The sequence below is a fragment of the Pantherophis guttatus genome, chromosome 2 (genome assembly GCF_059756535.1).
Source record: "Pantherophis guttatus breed Tessera chromosome 2, ASM5975653v1, whole genome shotgun sequence".
In the NCBI taxonomy this organism is placed as follows: Eukaryota; Metazoa; Chordata; class Lepidosauria; order Squamata; family Colubridae; genus Pantherophis; species Pantherophis guttatus.
The window spans coordinates 187,254,217-187,272,161 of NC_142064.1; the positions used below are offsets into that span (position 1 = coordinate 187,254,217).

Sequence of the window (17,945 nt, forward strand, 5' to 3'; positions counted from 1 at the left end):
ACATGATGACTCATCTTTTAATGATATATAGATCATGTCTATTATTACTTCTTCTACCCAGCCATAAATATTTGAAGTGCTATCGCATGTGAAACATCTGATTCTCACAGAAAGTGAGACATTTTGTTCGGACCTTACAATTCATGTTTTGATTATTTTCTGAAGAGTCTAGTAAGATAAGGTTGGATTGCCTGGAAGTTATAATCATGGCAACTATATGTCCTCCAGAGAGGTTTCATTTCTCACCTAATCTGGATAGGCTTAATGACCCACCTAAGATAAAGGATTTTGGAGTTGGAACATTATATCCCAACATTACTCTGCCTACTCACCTAACAAGCCCATCTATGGGGTCCCTCTAACCAACTTGCTCAATCTGAAGAAGGGACTTGGAGAAGTAGCAAAATATTTTGAACCAACAAGAAGTTCAGTTACCATGACTCAACTTCCAGACCACTCTATCTGGATGACTGAGAATCTTCATCAACATAAGATTGGATCACTTCTTAAGAGATCAAAGCAGCCTGTTTCAAACTGAAGAAATTTTGAAATTCAAAACATTTTTAAAAAATCGAATTCAAAAATATGCAGTTCCATTCAGGTGTATCCCCACAGGCAGTTATTACTTTGATAAATATTAACAACATAAATCCTTTAGCAGGTTAAACACGTTCATTGTATGGGAATGCTTGCAAGCTTCTGTGACTGACGAGTCTGCTAATTTGAATTAATCATATTTTAAAGTGTGTTTATTTTTAGCTTTTGGCTTTAGTCTACTATTGCTCTACTCTGCCTCATACAAATGTTTCTTCCTCTGTTTAGCCTGTAAGATAGCTGCAATTCTCCTCATCAAAGATCTGCAATTATTTGTAGAATTTATTTTTTCCCACTATGCACTTATACAATTAAAAGAAAGTTGTCCACTGGACTGGGTGGAAAAGGGTAATGGGACTGGTATCTGTAGTTCTGCTTTATAAGGCTGAAGGTATTTACTTGAAAACAAGCAATGTTAAATAAAATGTGGGATGGGAGATGGGTAGTGATTGTGGATGGACAATTTATGTAATGATTCAGAATTACCAAAATAATCCATTACCCAAGTAAATCACTCAGAAATAAAAAAAATCAGTGGAGGGAAAAGATTGCGAAGATAATAACTATAATAATTATAGAGAGTTAATTTAATGTTTTGTAGTTTATATGGAGGGATGTGTATGGGAACAGATGCAAAATTTATTCAGTCTCCCAGAAAATAATATAACAAGGAAAGTTTATAAATTGATTTTTTTTCAGTAGACAAAAACAGGTTTCAAACGTGTGTGAGATGGAACCTTCAAATGCAGCAGTTTCCTATAAAAAAGAAGGACCCATTTGGTGACTCGGAGTGGTAAGCTTTGGAGAGGTTAATGGTCAGCTAATGGCTGTGAAAGTTGGACCATAAGAAGGCTGAGCACCAAAGAATTGAGGCCTTTGAACTATGGTGCTGGAGAAGACTCCTGTGAGTCCCTTGGACTGCAAGGCAATCAAACCAGTCAGTCCTAGAAGAGATCATCCCTGACTGCTCTTTAGAAGGCCAGACCCTGAAGATGAAACTCAAATACTTTGGCCACCTAATGAGAAGTAACTCACTGGAGAAGAGCCTAATGCTGGGAAAGATTGAGGGCAAAAGAAGAACGGGATGACAGAAACTGAGGTGGCTGGATGGAGTCACTGAAGCAGTAGGTGTGAGCTTAAATGGACTCCAGAGGATGATAGAGGACAGGAAGGCCTGGAGGAACATTGTCCATGGGGTTGCGATGGGTTGGACATGACTTTACAACTAACAAAAATAACAACAACAATGGTCAGGGAGAATGAGCCTGTGAAATCACTATGTCTAGAACTGTTCTTCAGCCTAACTCACAATTTTCATGAGGACATTGTCCCTAAGGCAAAGCTTATAAGGACAGGGATGTTTCAAACATGCAAGAAACAAGAAACAAAGAGGCACAAACAGGATATTAGTCAGAATCTTGCCTAGTTATGGGAACGGACCATCACTGACCCAAACAGACTGACTTTTCTAATAGTACTAGGGACAATAAACATTTCTAGAGGCCCACAAGCAGAACATATGCTAATAACTGAAAAGGAGACCCCTCTGCAGGAAAAAGTATTTATATTCAGGCAGTGGGTAGAACTGAAGAGCAGCTCAGTTAACTATTTTTAAACAATTACAGGAAATACCTACTTATATCAGAACCTTTACCCAAGGCCTGAGGCAGTTTAATTATGCTTGAACACAGCTTTGGAAGGGACAAACACTTATGTGAATATGGAAAGCTTCAGTTGATCTTCTATAAGCAAGGTTGATCTTCAGTTGTATATTATAAAGGCTGTGGCCAGTCTAATGCCATTTGGTATTTGATTCTTTACTGTAACCCCTATTGGGAGCTTTGACAAAGTAACTTTCAAGCTATGTTAATTAAGCTTTGCTTTTAAGGGGGGAAAGCATTAGGAATGAACAATTTAGGCTTGATTCTGAAAGGATCATTCTTTATTATTAAAATTTTAAGGTGAAATGCCCCCCTCATCAACAGCCAGCATTACTGTACCTCTGTTGCCCAATTGGCAAAAAACAAACAGAGTCTACTGCTTATACTTAAAAAAGCTTGTTGATGAAGCACTGAGGAAGCAATGGTCTTGAAAGACAAAAATCAATCAATTATTCTGTTTCCTACTTATAATTCTATTTTCCAACTATGGGTCCATGCCAGTAGTGAAATTCAATTTTTTTTACTACTGGTTCTGTGGGCGTGGCTTGGTGGGCGTGGTGTGGCTTGGTGGGCGTGGCTTGGTGGGCATGGCAGGGGAAAGATACTACAAAATCCCCATTCCCTCCCCACTCCTGGGGGAAGGATATTGTAAAATATCCATTCATACCCCACTCTGGGACCAGCCAGAGGTGGCATTTGCCGGTTCTCCAAACTACTCAAAATTTCCGCTACCGGTTCTCCAGAACCTGTCAGAACCTGCTGGATTTCACCCCTGGTCCACCCCTTCTTCCTTCCAAAATTGTTGCAGTCCAATCTGATTGTTTCTTTGCTCATGTTTTTCCCCTGACGTGGCCAACAAGGTCACAGAACTCTTAAATTTGTTAAATTGTTGAGACTGCCAGCAATTTCTGCATGAGCAGAGTTGTTTTAATAACCTAGGTGGTCCTGATTTGCTGTGAACTTAAAACAGCAGTATTTGTGCTTCTTTTTAAGGGAGAAGAGAACAAACATCGCTTGTAGTCCATTCTGATAACAGAGCTTAGCTTTTGCTTTGGAAAAAAATGATTTAATCATGGGACAATGATTCGTCACAATATTGAAGTTGTCAGTTTATTATGAACTTGTTTCAAAAGGATGATGTACAATATTAGTGTTCATAAGTAAGGTACTTTGTAAAACTGCTTCCAATCTCCTGGGATCTATGTTGGATTGTTGATTTTATTGGCCAGAGTGTGATTGGAGGCTACCTCATAATAAAATGTGCCTGAAAAATGAAGAATAACTGACTCTCCTTATTGGGAAGAAATTTAGTGTATATCAGCATGCATAATTCTGGACCCAAAGCGGCCTTGGTGTTTCCAGTTTAAATTGAGCAATTTAACATTTAACATTTAAACACATGGGAAGAAATGCATAAAGTAATAACATGGTTAGTTAGGTAGCTGTTTGAGCATTCCACATCTCAAACCACAATCTAAAACCTGTCATTTTTTTTCCACTGTTTACCTGAAGTTCATATGTTCAGGGATTACAATATTCAGTTATCCAAACATAACATAATCATCTCAAGAAACACCATTTTGAAGAATGACAAATTGTCCTCTCAAAATTAATATAAGAGTTTGAGAGATCCATTCAAACTCATTTGTTGCCTAGCTAATATGGTTGAGATGCACTGTGAGCAAATATGTCCTTTCTCTTCTACTATTATCCATTCTGATTAAGGAGACTAGGCACTAAAGGAAGCCACATTTTATTTAAGGTTAGATTTTGCTTTCATTTTAGAAGGTGCTCTCAACCTGTACCTATTTCTAATTTTATTTTATTTTTTACAACTGGTTCATTTGCATTTGTGTTTATAAATCTCATCTTGGAGAGAAATAGACAAGTAATATCTTATCTTTAAGGAAAAATTTACAAAAGAAGACGGGAAGGGAAAGTCTGGAAGTTGTTTTAAATAAAACCTAAAACAGTCAATTTTGGATCTATGAGTTGAAATCCAGACCTGCTTGAAATTAAAATTAAGAACCTCTAAATTGTGAGAACTTGATACTTCTCAGAACTGGCTTTTATCCATAAACTGAACACACAGTTTATCAAAATTGCTGGGAAGACCACATATTCTTTTACAAATTATTGTTTTGATTTCTAAAAGAATGACAGAAAAAAAAATATTCCCAAATTCAGATCTGGAATATTTTAACATTCTGCTCAGCTATTTTGCTTTTTCCACTAAATGTAGGAAAAAACATCAAAAACTTTGCTGAAGCATTTATGGAAAGACGAGCTCAGTTTTACTCATCCTTAAGTAGTACATTATATTTTACTTTTCAGTTAACGGTGGTTACTGGCAGATTATCTTATTTTTCAGTTAATGATGATTGAGAGGACACTTTTCAAGAACAGGCTGAGACTGGAAAGCAAATTGCTGAATGAGTAAACTGAGAAGTCATAGTAGTATAATAACTGGAAAACGCAAGGAATTTCCTTCTAACACTGTTTTATAACTATTTTCTCCATTAAAATAAACCTCTCTAACCGTTGGATCAAGGTTCCTGCATCAAGGTCTCTTCTAAATATTTCTGTACTACCTTGAATTATTTTATTTTTATTGATTGATTCAATTTCTATGGCCACCTATCTCAACCAAGTGACTTGTTTGCTTCAGTAACTCATTTTTTACTGAATAGTCTGGCCAGCTAAGCATACCCCTATTAGCCATTTTCTATTTCGAGGGGAGAGAGGCTTCTTTGAGCTGATTTTGTCAGATGTAAATGCCTTATTCTCCAATGTGTAAATAATGTATATATGGAACATCAGAGGTTAACTTATTCTTTGGACTTTAATGTATTCATAACTTACCACTCCCATTCCTAGCTCCACCCCTTGTATATATAAGGAGCCACCCTCACCATTCTCATTGCTTCTACCTTGAATATTCAGTGAATATAGAATGCCTATCATAATTAAAAAGAAATATATTTAAAGCTCTAACTCCTATTATCTTTATTGAGTCTGATCCTGAAAATATTGCAACAATCTGGTAGCAGAGGATGGTTAATTGACTCAATAAGTAATTAAAAATGTCCAAGAAAGATAGGCCCAACACCAGGGCCTACAAAAAAGAAATAGAAACTGATCAAGAGATGATCAACGAATCCACCAATGCGATTTCGAGAGAATCCGAAGAATACACCACTGAAGAAGAAGAACTAATGAGTGAAAATAATGACCAGAAAGAAATCGAAATAGAAAATAACGAACTCAGGTCAGAGATATTAAAGATACTAAAAAGCCAAAAGAATGATGAAAGTCTCATCGCGGACCTCCAGGAGATGCTGAAGAACAGCGGAGCAGCGAGAGAGAAAAACGTCATTAAAGAAAAACCCAAAGATCAAAAAACCGTAAGTGAGATGACTACTGAGAAAATAGTTGTTAAAAAGAAAAGATGTGATCCCGCGCGAAATTTTGAATGGCAGCCATCTTGGTTTCAACGAACTTCAAAAGAGAATGGAGCAGAGCCAATCAAAACGCTCAGTTCAAAATTTCTGGCGCGAAAAACACTATCAGACGAAGAAAGTGAGAAAGAAGTCTCAAACTCTTCAGATGATCCAAAATCAGAAAGTGAAGACGATTTAACAAAATCTCAAGTAAAATCAGCAATGAAAACACTTTTTGCTGCTTTTGGGCCAAGACTGAAAATTACCAAGACATCTACGAAGAAGCAAGAAATCAAACCGGCGACTCAAGACCTGCACGCTCCCATCCTGACTTCGAAAGCGACGACGCCCGAGCCCAGAGAGCCATGCCGATTTCGCCCTACACCACAGACAAGATCGAATACCAACGCACACAAAAAGAAGAAAAGAACCGTCGCCACCACCAGAACCCCAAAAACCGAGCCAGAGACCGACTCATCTGAGGAAGAGCGGATCGAGAGAGCTGAAAGGGAGAGAACCTTCCACGACGCCACCAAAGAAGAAATGAGCAACGCGCATGTGCGAAACTACGTAGACGACCCAGAAGGACTTGAACTGGCCAGAGAACCGCGCAGACTCATTGCAAGCATCCCAATGCCGTTCTGTAATTTCCTGCACTTGAGAGATCACGGACTGCCCCAGGTTGTAAGTAATGGACAGAATAATGTAGGTAACTTACCCAGTGACTTCCCAAAACTTAGAATTGATGGCATTAATTTACAAGAGTGGTATCAACAGCTTCAGGTTATTTTCATGAAAGAAAATTTACTATTCTTTATAACTAGCCCTCCAAGAAGACCTTGGACTTTAAAAATAGATTGTTTACATCATAGAGCATTTTTCATAATAATATCTAGCGTGTCTCCTGCAATGTATCATAGCATCAAACCAAACCTAACTGTATCAGAAATAATTCAATGCATGTTTAATCTATTTCACAGCGATAGCATAGCTACAACCACAAGAATGTCTAAGGATTTCTTTTCCTCTAGAGTAAAACCAGGGGTTTCTATAAGTGAGCATTTGATAAATCTAAACAAAATAAGAGCTGAGCTACAATTGAGGGGGGAAGTGATTTCAGATCAAACAATGAAAAGTGTTATTATCAATTCACTTGATCCATCATGGGATAGCTTTATGTCACACTTAGATACCATTAATTTGGGATATTTATCCATAGAAAGTCTATCTAACAAATTGATAGCAGAAGACAATTCAAGAAAAAATCGATCCAGTAACCAAACAGACCACAAACCTTTTAGGAAAGTAGTCTTTCAAGATAAACATAATGAGGCCTTTAGATGCTACAATTGTGGATCCAGGGAACATAGTAGAAGAGACTGTCCCAAAGTCTCAAGAGAGAGACATAGGCCAGAATATAGGAGCAAATATAATTACAGACAAACTTCCACAGATAGACACAAATATAGAAGTCCACCAAATTACAAAGAAGGTAGAGGGGGTAGAGAAAATTCAAAAGAGAGGAAATCTGGGTCACTGAATGGGCTAAATGAACAAGACAGCACCAGAACACAGCAGGATGAGAATAACAATTGGCTTATTGATTCTGGTGCAACAAATCACACCACCAACAACAAAAGTATATTATCTTCATTTATAGAAGATAAGTTTGTGATAAAGGTAGCTAATCAAGAAAAGGTTCAAGTACTAGGCAAAGGAAATGTGACCTTGCCTGGTCTAGGGAAAATAGAGGGGGTATTATTAATCCCAGAAATACCTCACAACATACTAAGTGCCATAAAATTAAGCAGAGAATCTGATATCAATATAGTTTTCTCAAAAGGGAAAGCAACTATAGAAAAGAACAAAACCAAAACTTGGACTAATAGTCAGCATAAAATAAAGACAGATACATTAACAAAAAAGGAAGCTAGATATTTGCATGATAACCATAGCAAGCCTGAAAGAACTATTAGAAACAATAGAAACCAAATACCAAATAAATACAAAGATTACATAATGCATATGAATGGAGAACAAATAACACCTAATACATATGAAGAAGTATTGAAACTTCCACATGAAGAAAGAGAAAAATGGGAACTAGCTATGGAAAAAGAGATGGAAAGTTTACAAGGATTAAATGTATTCACACCTGCGATCGCACCTAAGGATAAAACAATTATAGGTACCAGGTGGATTTATAAAATTAAGAACTTAGAAGGAGGCAATACCTTATACAAGGCTAGACTAGTTGCACAAGGCTATGCACAAAAATATCCAGAAGACTATACTGATACATATTCACCCACAGTGAGAACAGAGAGTGTCAAAACAGCCCTTGTAGTAGCATCTGCACTCAATCTGGACGTATTCCAATATGACATACAGACCGCATACTTACATGCAAAATTAGATAAGGAAATATATGTAAGAGCACCACACAGTCAATACACTAATAAGAACGAAATTTGGTTATTAAATAAGAGTCTGTACGGATTAAAGCAATCTGGCAAAAGATGGTACGATTGCTTGGTAAAAGTACTTAAGACCATGGATTTCAACGCCACCACTGCTGATAATTGTTTCTTTGTAAAAAAGAGTAATGATCATATTGAATTTGTATTAATTTACGTGGACGATATTTTATACATTGGAAAGCATAAAGAGAGCAGGGAAATCTTTGTAAATAAGTTAAATGAACACTTCTCACTGAAATCTCTGGGTAAAGTGAATAAATACCTTGGTGTGCAAATTAACAAAACTAAAAGGGGATTTAAACTTACACAGAAAGATAAAATCATCGAACTCCTAAACAAATGTAACTTAAATAATGCCAAAACCTGTGACACCCCTATGCAAACTGATTTTCTTAGAAACACTGATGAATCTTCCCCTGAGTTTAAAGACAACACATTTTACAGATCAGTTATAGGTTCACTCCTTTATATATCTAATTGGACTAGGCCAGATATTGCATTACCTCTCAACCTATTGTCAAGATATGTTAGTAAACCAACCTTGTATCATTGGGAAGCTGTCAAAAGAATTCTAAGATATCTGAAGGGTACATTAGATTTTTGTTTAATGCTGGAACCCAATAATGACAGAGAACCAAAAATTACTTGTTATGCTGATGCAGATTGGGCTGGTGATACATCATGCAGAAAGAGTACTTCTGGTTATGTTTTTCTATTGAATGATTGTCCAGTTTACTGGTATACTGGTAAACAAGAACTAGTAGCCACTTCTACTACAGAAGCGGAATATGTTTGTTTGTCCAAGGCTGCAAATAACCTTGTATGGTTCAATGATCTGATCACTGATGTTTGGAAGAAACCCACTTTACCATTTATTATGCATGAAGACAATAAAGCGGCCATTGAAATATCCAGATCCGATGCAATTGGACAAAGGTCCAGGCATATTGATATAAAGTTTAAGCATGTGAGACAACTGTCTCAAGACGGATTCATTAAAGCAATACATTGCGATACTTCTGAACAATTAGCTGACATATTAACAAAACCCTTACCTTCTAAACAACACAAATATTTAACTTCTAAATTATATGTATTATATTGTCCTGAATCAGAATGTAATTGGTGTTGTGTAACGAACCGGCATTTAGAGGGGGATTTGTCAGATGTAAATGCCTTATTCTCCAATGTGTAAATAATGTATATATGGAACATCAGAGGTTAACTTATTCTTTGGACTTTAATGTATTCATAACTTACCACTCCCATTCCTAGCTCCACCCCTTGTATATATAAGGAGCCACCCTCACCATTCTCATTGCTTCTACCTTGAATATTCAGTGAATATAGAATGCCTATCATAATTAAAAAGAAATATATTTAAAGCTCTAACTCCTATTATCTTTATTGAGTCTGATCCTGAAAATATTGCAACAGATTTCATATTAAAACAGAACATATTTAGGGCATTAGGGAATTTATCTCCACATGCTTTCAACTGTAGCTTCAGCTTTATACAGGACCTCAGGCATATTGTCATCTAACTTTAATATATGGAACAAGAAACTAAAACTACTCAAGAGTTAATTTTTCAGAACCGCCAAAGATGAGAAAAATCTCTAAATTATAAAAACTATTGTAAGAATGGTTTCCTCTGGTGAAATAAAACTGTGTAGAAAATACGTTTTTATTGTCTCAATAGTCTGACTAAAGGATGGGGAACATGCAGTTTTGTAGATGTTTTATTATTCCTAGTTAGCCTCACCACTAGAGTCCATTAAGTCAAAGTAACCTAAAAGATAAGAGCCTCTGTGTTCATTAAATTTCCTTTGATTTTTGTTTCAGCTAATTCAGGGTGAATGGATTTGGTGTGTTTGTTGTAAGTTGAGATATTGATTCCCACTCCCTGTAAAACTAGAGGGGGGAGGCAGACAAAATCGGTGTGCTTCAGTTTATGCTCCACCCTTGTGGAATAACTTGCTTCCAGAGTTCTTAATAGCCCTGTCCCTGATGAAACTCTGAAATGCAAGGTTTCCTGCAAAGCTTTTAATTATTGTTAAGTATTTATGATTTCTGGAACTAAGCATGACTGCATCATATGGACATTAGCACGCTTATGTAGTTATGTTTGAACTTAATTATTTAGCGATTTTATGTTCAATTTTGTAAGCAATTGGGAGTCCTTAGAGAGCAAGCAATATAGGATATAAAATACTGTAAGTAAATAACTGAGTAAGCAAGGAAATAAATAGTTTAGAGGCATATTTCGTGCTGTGTGAGATGGGACTAAGACTCAATTTAATTGAGCAACCATTTTTATAGCCAGATACTATACCTCTCAGAAAGCTATAGCATGAAGGCAACATAATTCCCATATGGTTTGTCCATCTTGATCTGATATATTTTATTTATTTATTATTGAATTTATAACTTGATGTTTTGCTCATTTCAACATTCAAGGTAGCTTACAATACAGAATACCAAAATAAGTTATCTCTGAACATGAAGGCTCTTATGTAAGCAAAGTAGCTAACAGGACTTGATATACCAGTCTTTGTAAATAACTCTTAATAATTTGGACATCATAAACAAGGCTTGGACATAAACAAGCTGCTTCTCCTCTCCCCCTTCCTGTTTTTTAAAATTCTTTTTTCCATTTTTCTTACCTTTTAAAATATTCCTTATCCCCATTCCTTTCTACTGGGGATTCTAGGTGACAAGATTTTGAAAAATCGTAGGACAGTGAGAGATGATAGTCAAGGTGCAGTTTTCATGGGGAAAAGTGGTGTGTTCATTTCCATAAATATAATAGTTCTTACTGAGTTTTTTGGTTATTTAGCTTAGATGTCCCTGAATGGGTTAAAGAATAAATATGCTTCATTTTAAAAATATGTGGTTCAAAAGAGTAAATAATGGGGAGGTTAACCAAGCCTTTGTAGGAGTTTCTACACGTCTTATGAAAACTTGCAACCTTGCAGAAGGTAATAGTAATTTACTATTTCATCTTCCGGACTGAAATTGTTGTAATGTCATTTCTATCCCTAAATTCACCTTGAGATCTGTCCTGAGCATTGCTCAACCATGGCAGTCCTTCATGCATTTAAGGAAATGCGTTATAAACTACTCGTTTGTGGCATAGAAAGAAATGTGTTATCTTTAAAATTAACACATTTCTTTCTACGCCACAAACGAGTAGTTTATAAAGGTTTTCGTTAAAAAGGTTTCCTAATGGTTATTTAATTACCCATAAAAACACCCTGCATAGCAAACGCTGCAAAAATAAATAAATAAAAAAAAATGTTTCATTGACTGTGGATGCTTTCCCCTGGATCAGCTTCTCACTGGGGTATCCAGAGACCTCAATTCTTGTTTATTTGCTTGCACACAAACAAAAACAAATTAGTCCTTCTGTGGCCTTGTGCTGATCTACAGCAACATTTTGTAGCAAATGCATTGTTTCAATTAGTAAATGCATAGCTTTGATTTAATTATCCCTTTGAACGAGTAATTATATGTATAGTACCAATGATAAGCTATTCATTAAAAATAAAATAAAAGAGAATCCTGGATAGCAAGAAGACCAAGCTTTGGGTTGGTATTTCAGTATCATACGAGCAACTGACCTGTGACTGTTTTTATACAGATTCTTTACAGAAATTTATGCATCTGGCCTTCATACACTCAGCATGTTTGTACTATCTAAATACTAGTCCTTACTGATTTGTTCACTCCCATGTAGCTACAAAATATTATTTTTAGGTACTACTGTATAGTTCAACTTTTATGCTACGGAAAAGGAAAAACACATATAATGATTAGGAGATACAATATATAACTATTTTCCAGATCCAGAAAGGGTGGGGGGAAAGAAACTTAGCAGTCAAAACTGATGTTTTGTTTCTTTTTGGCCAAATTAGTTCCAGGCAGATGCATTAAGGTTACATGTCATCAGGAGATAAATGTATGTAGGCAGCACTACCATCCAATCTTATTCACTCATCTTAAACTAATTCAAGCGCCACAATGGCATTTTCCCCCCTGCTGTGGAAGAGTCCCTCTCCAGATATTTCTCCAATTTTCAACTACATCTCTCAATCTATACAAAGCATAGGTCAAACCTGAAAAATGGAGCAACGTAATTGCTGGGGAAGACTCCGACTTTTCCTGTGATCAGTGACATTCCTTTTAGCCAACCTTCACGGTATTTCCCCAAAACACGAACACCTTCTCCTTTTTGCAGGTTGAGTTCATCCGGACTGTGAGCTGTATAGGAGTGCAAAGCGACGGACCTATTGAAACATAAAGAATGAGAAAGTAAAGCACCAGGTACTGGTTTAAAAAAAAAAATAGTTTCATTTATGCAACATAATGAGGGTATGACACAACACTCTGCTTTCAGGCCACACCAGAAGCTGCTCTTGTGCCTTGTGCTAAACCAGAGCAATGCCTCTGAAGCTTCTTTATGTAACACTTCTGTTACACAATCGGGAATGCTCTGGTGAATATTATATCAGATTTAAGAACAGACAACTTGTCAAGAATGCCAAATGGATCCCTACCTAGCAATATGTAGGGCATTTCTAAGTGGGTTGGCATAATCGGCATGATGTATTCAGTCCAAGATTAAGCTTTAGGCTAGGATCCCAGATTGGAGAAAGAAAAACACGGTCTGGAACAAAAGGAGTTAAACACCCATACACTTGCACACAAAAAGACCATCTTCCTTTGAACGCAGAATAATTGCACTGTTTATTAGCATCAGGAAATTACATATTAAGATTCAGCATCAGCTCTTTTGGGTTTTAGATCTGTCATCCAAATCCAAGTATTTCTTTGACACATGACATTGCAGTAATTAGCTGCTCCAGCAAACAGTGTTAGGGTTTTGTGGATCCTGTATATTAAAAGGCATAATATTCACATGCTACTCCTAATGATTTTTCATTTAAATTAAACAGATCTGTCTCTTCTGACAGCGAGCTTTATATTTCATGTCAGGTGTTTGGAAGCTAATTTAAGGTATAAAAGTAGAGTAATTCTAGAATGATGTTTACCTCAGTTTTAACAAAATGCTAGTATAGCATATTTATGAAAAGGGAACTCGTGAATTTATTTTTTTAAAATGCCTTCTGGTATTGTCACTTTTGGGCATTTTGGCCCAACCTTCATTCCAGACCATGTACTGTAGTTGCTAGGCAATAGCATCTTCTGGCCCCACAAAAATGTTATCCTTAAGAAATTAATAAGGATTATATGTACGTACATATTCAAAGATAGATTTTGCTGTAAGTGGGGAAGACTGACAATGGCTGTAGAATGCCCCATGGATTCAGGTTCCACGTAACAGAAAGGGCTGACCTGTAAAAAAAAAAAATATTCAAATGAAAGCTCTTCTAGTTTCCTTCCACAGGATGTCATGAAGGTAAAACGGAATGTCCTTCATGTGGCTGGCAGAATTGATTCACCCTGGTAGAAGTTATAGTCAGATGTCTCCAGGGAACTTCAAACATTTTATCACCTCTGCAGATTGGAACTGAAGAAGAATAAGCAGGCCACACCAGAGATGTATTTCCCTGGCAAGACTTCAGATGTGGTATCCTTCCAGATTCCCATCTTTCAACTACTCTGCTCAGTGTACAAAAAGTTAGTAGATATTATGTGGCTATTAAGCATAAGTTTCAATGACTCCGATATATTGAATAAACCTCTGTGTACTGAATAAATTGTATTTGCTTACGGTTTAGAAATTATCTGAATTTCACTGGGCTTTGTGTTTTAGTTCTATTCTTTTATAGATATTAATTTAATATACATGAGCAACTCTTGGATCATGTGCAATGGTCTCCAAGGCCATACCTCAGAACCTCCAAGGACTTCTGGAACTTTCTGGGTCATACTTCTTAACCTCTTCCCTCCATTTTAAAGTTTCTTTTTTAAAAAGGGGCAAAAGTGACATCCTAAGATGTTTTAAACAGTGGCAAAATTCAGCCAGTTCTATCCGGCTTGGGTGAACCTGTAATACTGGTGTCGGGAGGCTCTGCCCACCTGCCCAGATGTTATCACGTCCCATTTTTGACCCTCTGAGCATGCACAGAAGGCTCTGCGCATGCGTAGAGGAGGCGCGTGTGCTCACATTTGCAAACCGCTAGTGAAGGTAAGTGGATTTTACCCTGGTTTTAAGATATCTTTAAGTGACAAAGGTCGAGAAAACTGGGCTAGTCATTTAATTTAACTTTGCTTACTTTGGCAGGCCTTAAAAAAAATATCCTTCGTTTAATGGCACACCAAAACTGCTTTGATTGTATTATATAAATTTATTAAAGTTTTTTTAAAAATAAAAAATAAAAAACTCATAGAAAATCAATAAAGGAAGACAGAAAATGGATAGAAGTGACAGAGAGATATATAATAAAATAAAAAAAATATAAAAACAAAAATACAAACATAAAAATGACTTCTGACTTCTTGTAAAACAGATATAAATAAAACTTGAGTTCAGCTCTTGCTCTACAATGACCATGTAACCTCCATTTTAAAAAATAATCTATAAGTATTACTAATACACAAATCCATATTCATGATTTTGTTTTTTTCTGCTTCATGCAAACAGTCCAAAAGGGCTTTCTAACTGTATTAAATTTAGCTAATGTCTTTCAGAGCCATCAGTTTCACCATCCCAGCCAGCTCCATCAGCTTCACTCTCCCACTGTAGATTTCATCTGATATAGAAGTCTTGCGCCATTATCACTTTTAAAAACAAAATACCATGCAATTTTTCAAACTTTTGCCCTAAAAAAAATAAAAGCAGTTACATATAAATATGTATTGCTCATTAGCTCACCTCTCTGTTTCTGTGATTTTTACTTTAGAGAAGTACAACAACTGTGAGGCGCAAACCCTCATTAAGAATTGAGCACGCTATACAAACACATCTGTGCTATTCTGCTTGGTTCTATTCTGCTAAGCAAGTTGTGTGGACTTTAATCAGTTGTGGTATATTCAATAAACCATGGTTAGATAATTGTGATGAATAATTGAATCGCTGCAGCTTGCAAACCAGGTCAAACAACTGTATTATAATTTGCAAGCTCATAAGAGCAGAGAGCTCTGCTCTTATATGCTATAACAGGCAACCATATTGATTGACAGTAATCTTAGTTTGAGAGCCAGTTTTACACTCAGTTGTAAGACACCACACTAGAAATTGGGAGACCATGAACTCTAGTCCTGCCTTAAACATGAAAGCTGGCTGGGTAAATCTTGGCTTGACTTGATCGTTATCTCTGTGTTGGCGGTGGAAGTAGTGGTTTATTTGTGTGTGTGTGTGTGTGTGTTATTCAATAAGTTCCATAAAAACAGGCAAACTTCTCCCTGTTTTGGCCTTCAGTTGTTAGTGACACTATGAAAGTGGGCTGCCCAGCATATTCCTGTTATAAAACCAGTTAAAAAGTTGATTTCATGACTCTGGGATGATTTTCAATATTGTAGTGAAATTCTAGAATTCTAGAAGGAAATTTACATAGTTATTTTCAGTTAATCCGTTAATCAAATGTGACAGGAGTTATTTATGGCTACTTATTCATCCTGGTAAATATGGGATTATTTATCAGTTGTGGACAGGGCAGAAAAGTTATAAAGAAATTAATTTGTTAAACAGGATTTCTACAAATACTTGTCAGGATGGACCTTTTTGTGTGTTTCTATCACTGGATAGTTTGTCTGACTTTGAAGGTGAATGTATATTCATTGTACTTTGGGGGTTGTCATAGACATTCTCTTTCTCTTGTATAGAGGAAAATTTGATCTTGTGTCACAGATGCCTAATTATCTGCCGGGCATTGTCTAAAGTAGGGGTGTCAAACTCAAGGCCTGCAGGCCAGATCTGGCCTGTGGGGTACTTAGATCTGGCCTGTGGGTTTATGTGAAAAAACAATGGGAACTGAGAAAAAGAAACAAATTATTGTAATGTTATATATTTAAGTGAATTGTAGTAAGATATTTGATTGTAGTATTTGGATAAGTTGACAAAGAAAAATATTTGTGATTGGAATAATGGGATTTAGGGAAAACACTTGTAATTATATTATGTTGTGAAAAGGGAGCAATGGGGAAATATTTGAATAGGATGACTTAGAGTTAAGGTTAACTATTAGAAAAATGATGGATTTCAAATTAAAGGATTTAATTTGGAGAAAGTAAGGGGGGAAAATTGATTAAGATTAGGGCAAATGGTAATATTGGTTATATATCAGAAGAAACAAGGAAAATAAAATAAAAACTAGAGAGAAAGAATATTATGGCAAAAACTGAAATATATAAATTGTGTTGGAGATAACTAAAAGCTGTACAAATTTGTGACTCGGCCAATACTCTGTTCAGAAAAAATGCATTCTTTGTTTGTGTAAAAAATAAAAAAAAAACTTTTATATATAAAAAAAGATCTGGCCCATGGGGCCACCCTGGAAATAGCAAAGGATCAGCCCATGGTGCCTCTGCCAGAGAAAAAGGAGCTTGGGAGGGCCATGGGTGGCCCTCCCGAGCTCTGTTTTCAGTGGCAGAGAGTTGCAGGAGGCGGTCTCAGGCGAAAACAGAGCTCGGGAGCCCATTTTCACTGGAGGAGCGCTCAGGCCGCCACAGGCACCCCCGACATGAGTAATATTGAGCTGGCTACACCCACTCTGGCCATGATCCCCCCACTCTCCCTCAAGGTCAAACATAACTCTGGTGCAGCCCTCAATGAAATCGAGTTTGACACCCCTGGTTTAAAGTAAACAAGTGAATTGAACGATCGCTGAATTCAAAGGCTGAATCAAATATTTTTGCCTCCAATGTCAGAAAAAACCCACCTGCATCTTTCTTGTTATTAGTCACTAAAAATACAAGTAAATCATTTTTATTTTGTTTTTCCTAGACAACCTAATCACCTGCCTGAGAAAAAAAAAACCACAGCCCCCTTCCTGATGCAGCTGTTTGGTTTCCCTTTCTGTAAACTGGCAGTTGCTTCTACTGGCAACTACCAAATAGCCTTTGCTATCCTGGCTGCTTCCGGAAAGCACATTTTGCTGTTGGCCATTGTACCAAATCCAGCATCTATATATGCATATGAACAGATGGGAAAATTCTGGCACATTATATACTGGCACCATGAAATACTAGCCATGTGAACAAAGAGTGCAGCATGAGATGGGGAGGGTTTTGGCAGCACTTCTGAAAACAGCTGCATAATCTCATAAAAATGTCTACATGGGTCTAATAGCTAATGTTAAATGTAAGAACTCTGAATTGTTAGCTGTTGAGAGGCCTCTTCTCCATGAATTTAGTTAATCCCTTTAAATTTCAAGCCAACTAAGTGGGCTTTCTGATTATGGATTTTTGAATTTCTTTATTCTGGGTACTGTGCATAGTAAACCTATCACTAATTTCCCTATACTTAAGGTAGTTCTATGGTTCATTTTGCACTCAACATAGTGTTGCTATATGCATAGGACTAATAACAGCTTGGGGCCATTCAACTGGAAAAATCTTTTTTTCTGTTTCCCAGGATAGGTGTACTTCAACCTTCTCTTCCAATGAAATGGTATCAATCTGAATTAAATGCCCCAACTGTTGTTTGTAGTAGTTTAACATGAATGAAACTGCTCATTAATTAATTCATTCATTCATTCATTCATTCATTCATTCATTCATTCATTGGAAATGAAATGTGACGTCTCTTGCTATTAAAGGGTTCTTTGATAATAATCTCTAATTTCGAAATTAAGATTTTTCTG

The 17,945-nt window shown here is 36.5% G+C and overlaps 1 protein-coding gene across 3 annotated transcripts in view; it reads right to left on the reverse strand.

Annotated features, from left to right (window-relative positions):
• The window catches only part of SH3RF2 (SH3 domain containing ring finger 2), a 100,371-nt gene that overhangs the window by 8,333 nt on the left and 74,093 nt on the right, over positions 1-17,945 (reverse strand). For all 3 annotated transcript variants that reach the window (XM_034405015.3, XM_034405023.3, XM_087887426.1), the window contains exons 6-7: positions 13,439-13,533; positions 12,294-12,464 (exon numbers count right to left, since the gene is read on the reverse strand). In XM_034405015.3, the coding sequence (XP_034260906.1) occupies positions 12,294-12,464; positions 13,439-13,533 (266 nt within the window). The remainder of the gene's footprint in view (positions 1-12,293; positions 12,465-13,438; positions 13,534-17,945) is intronic.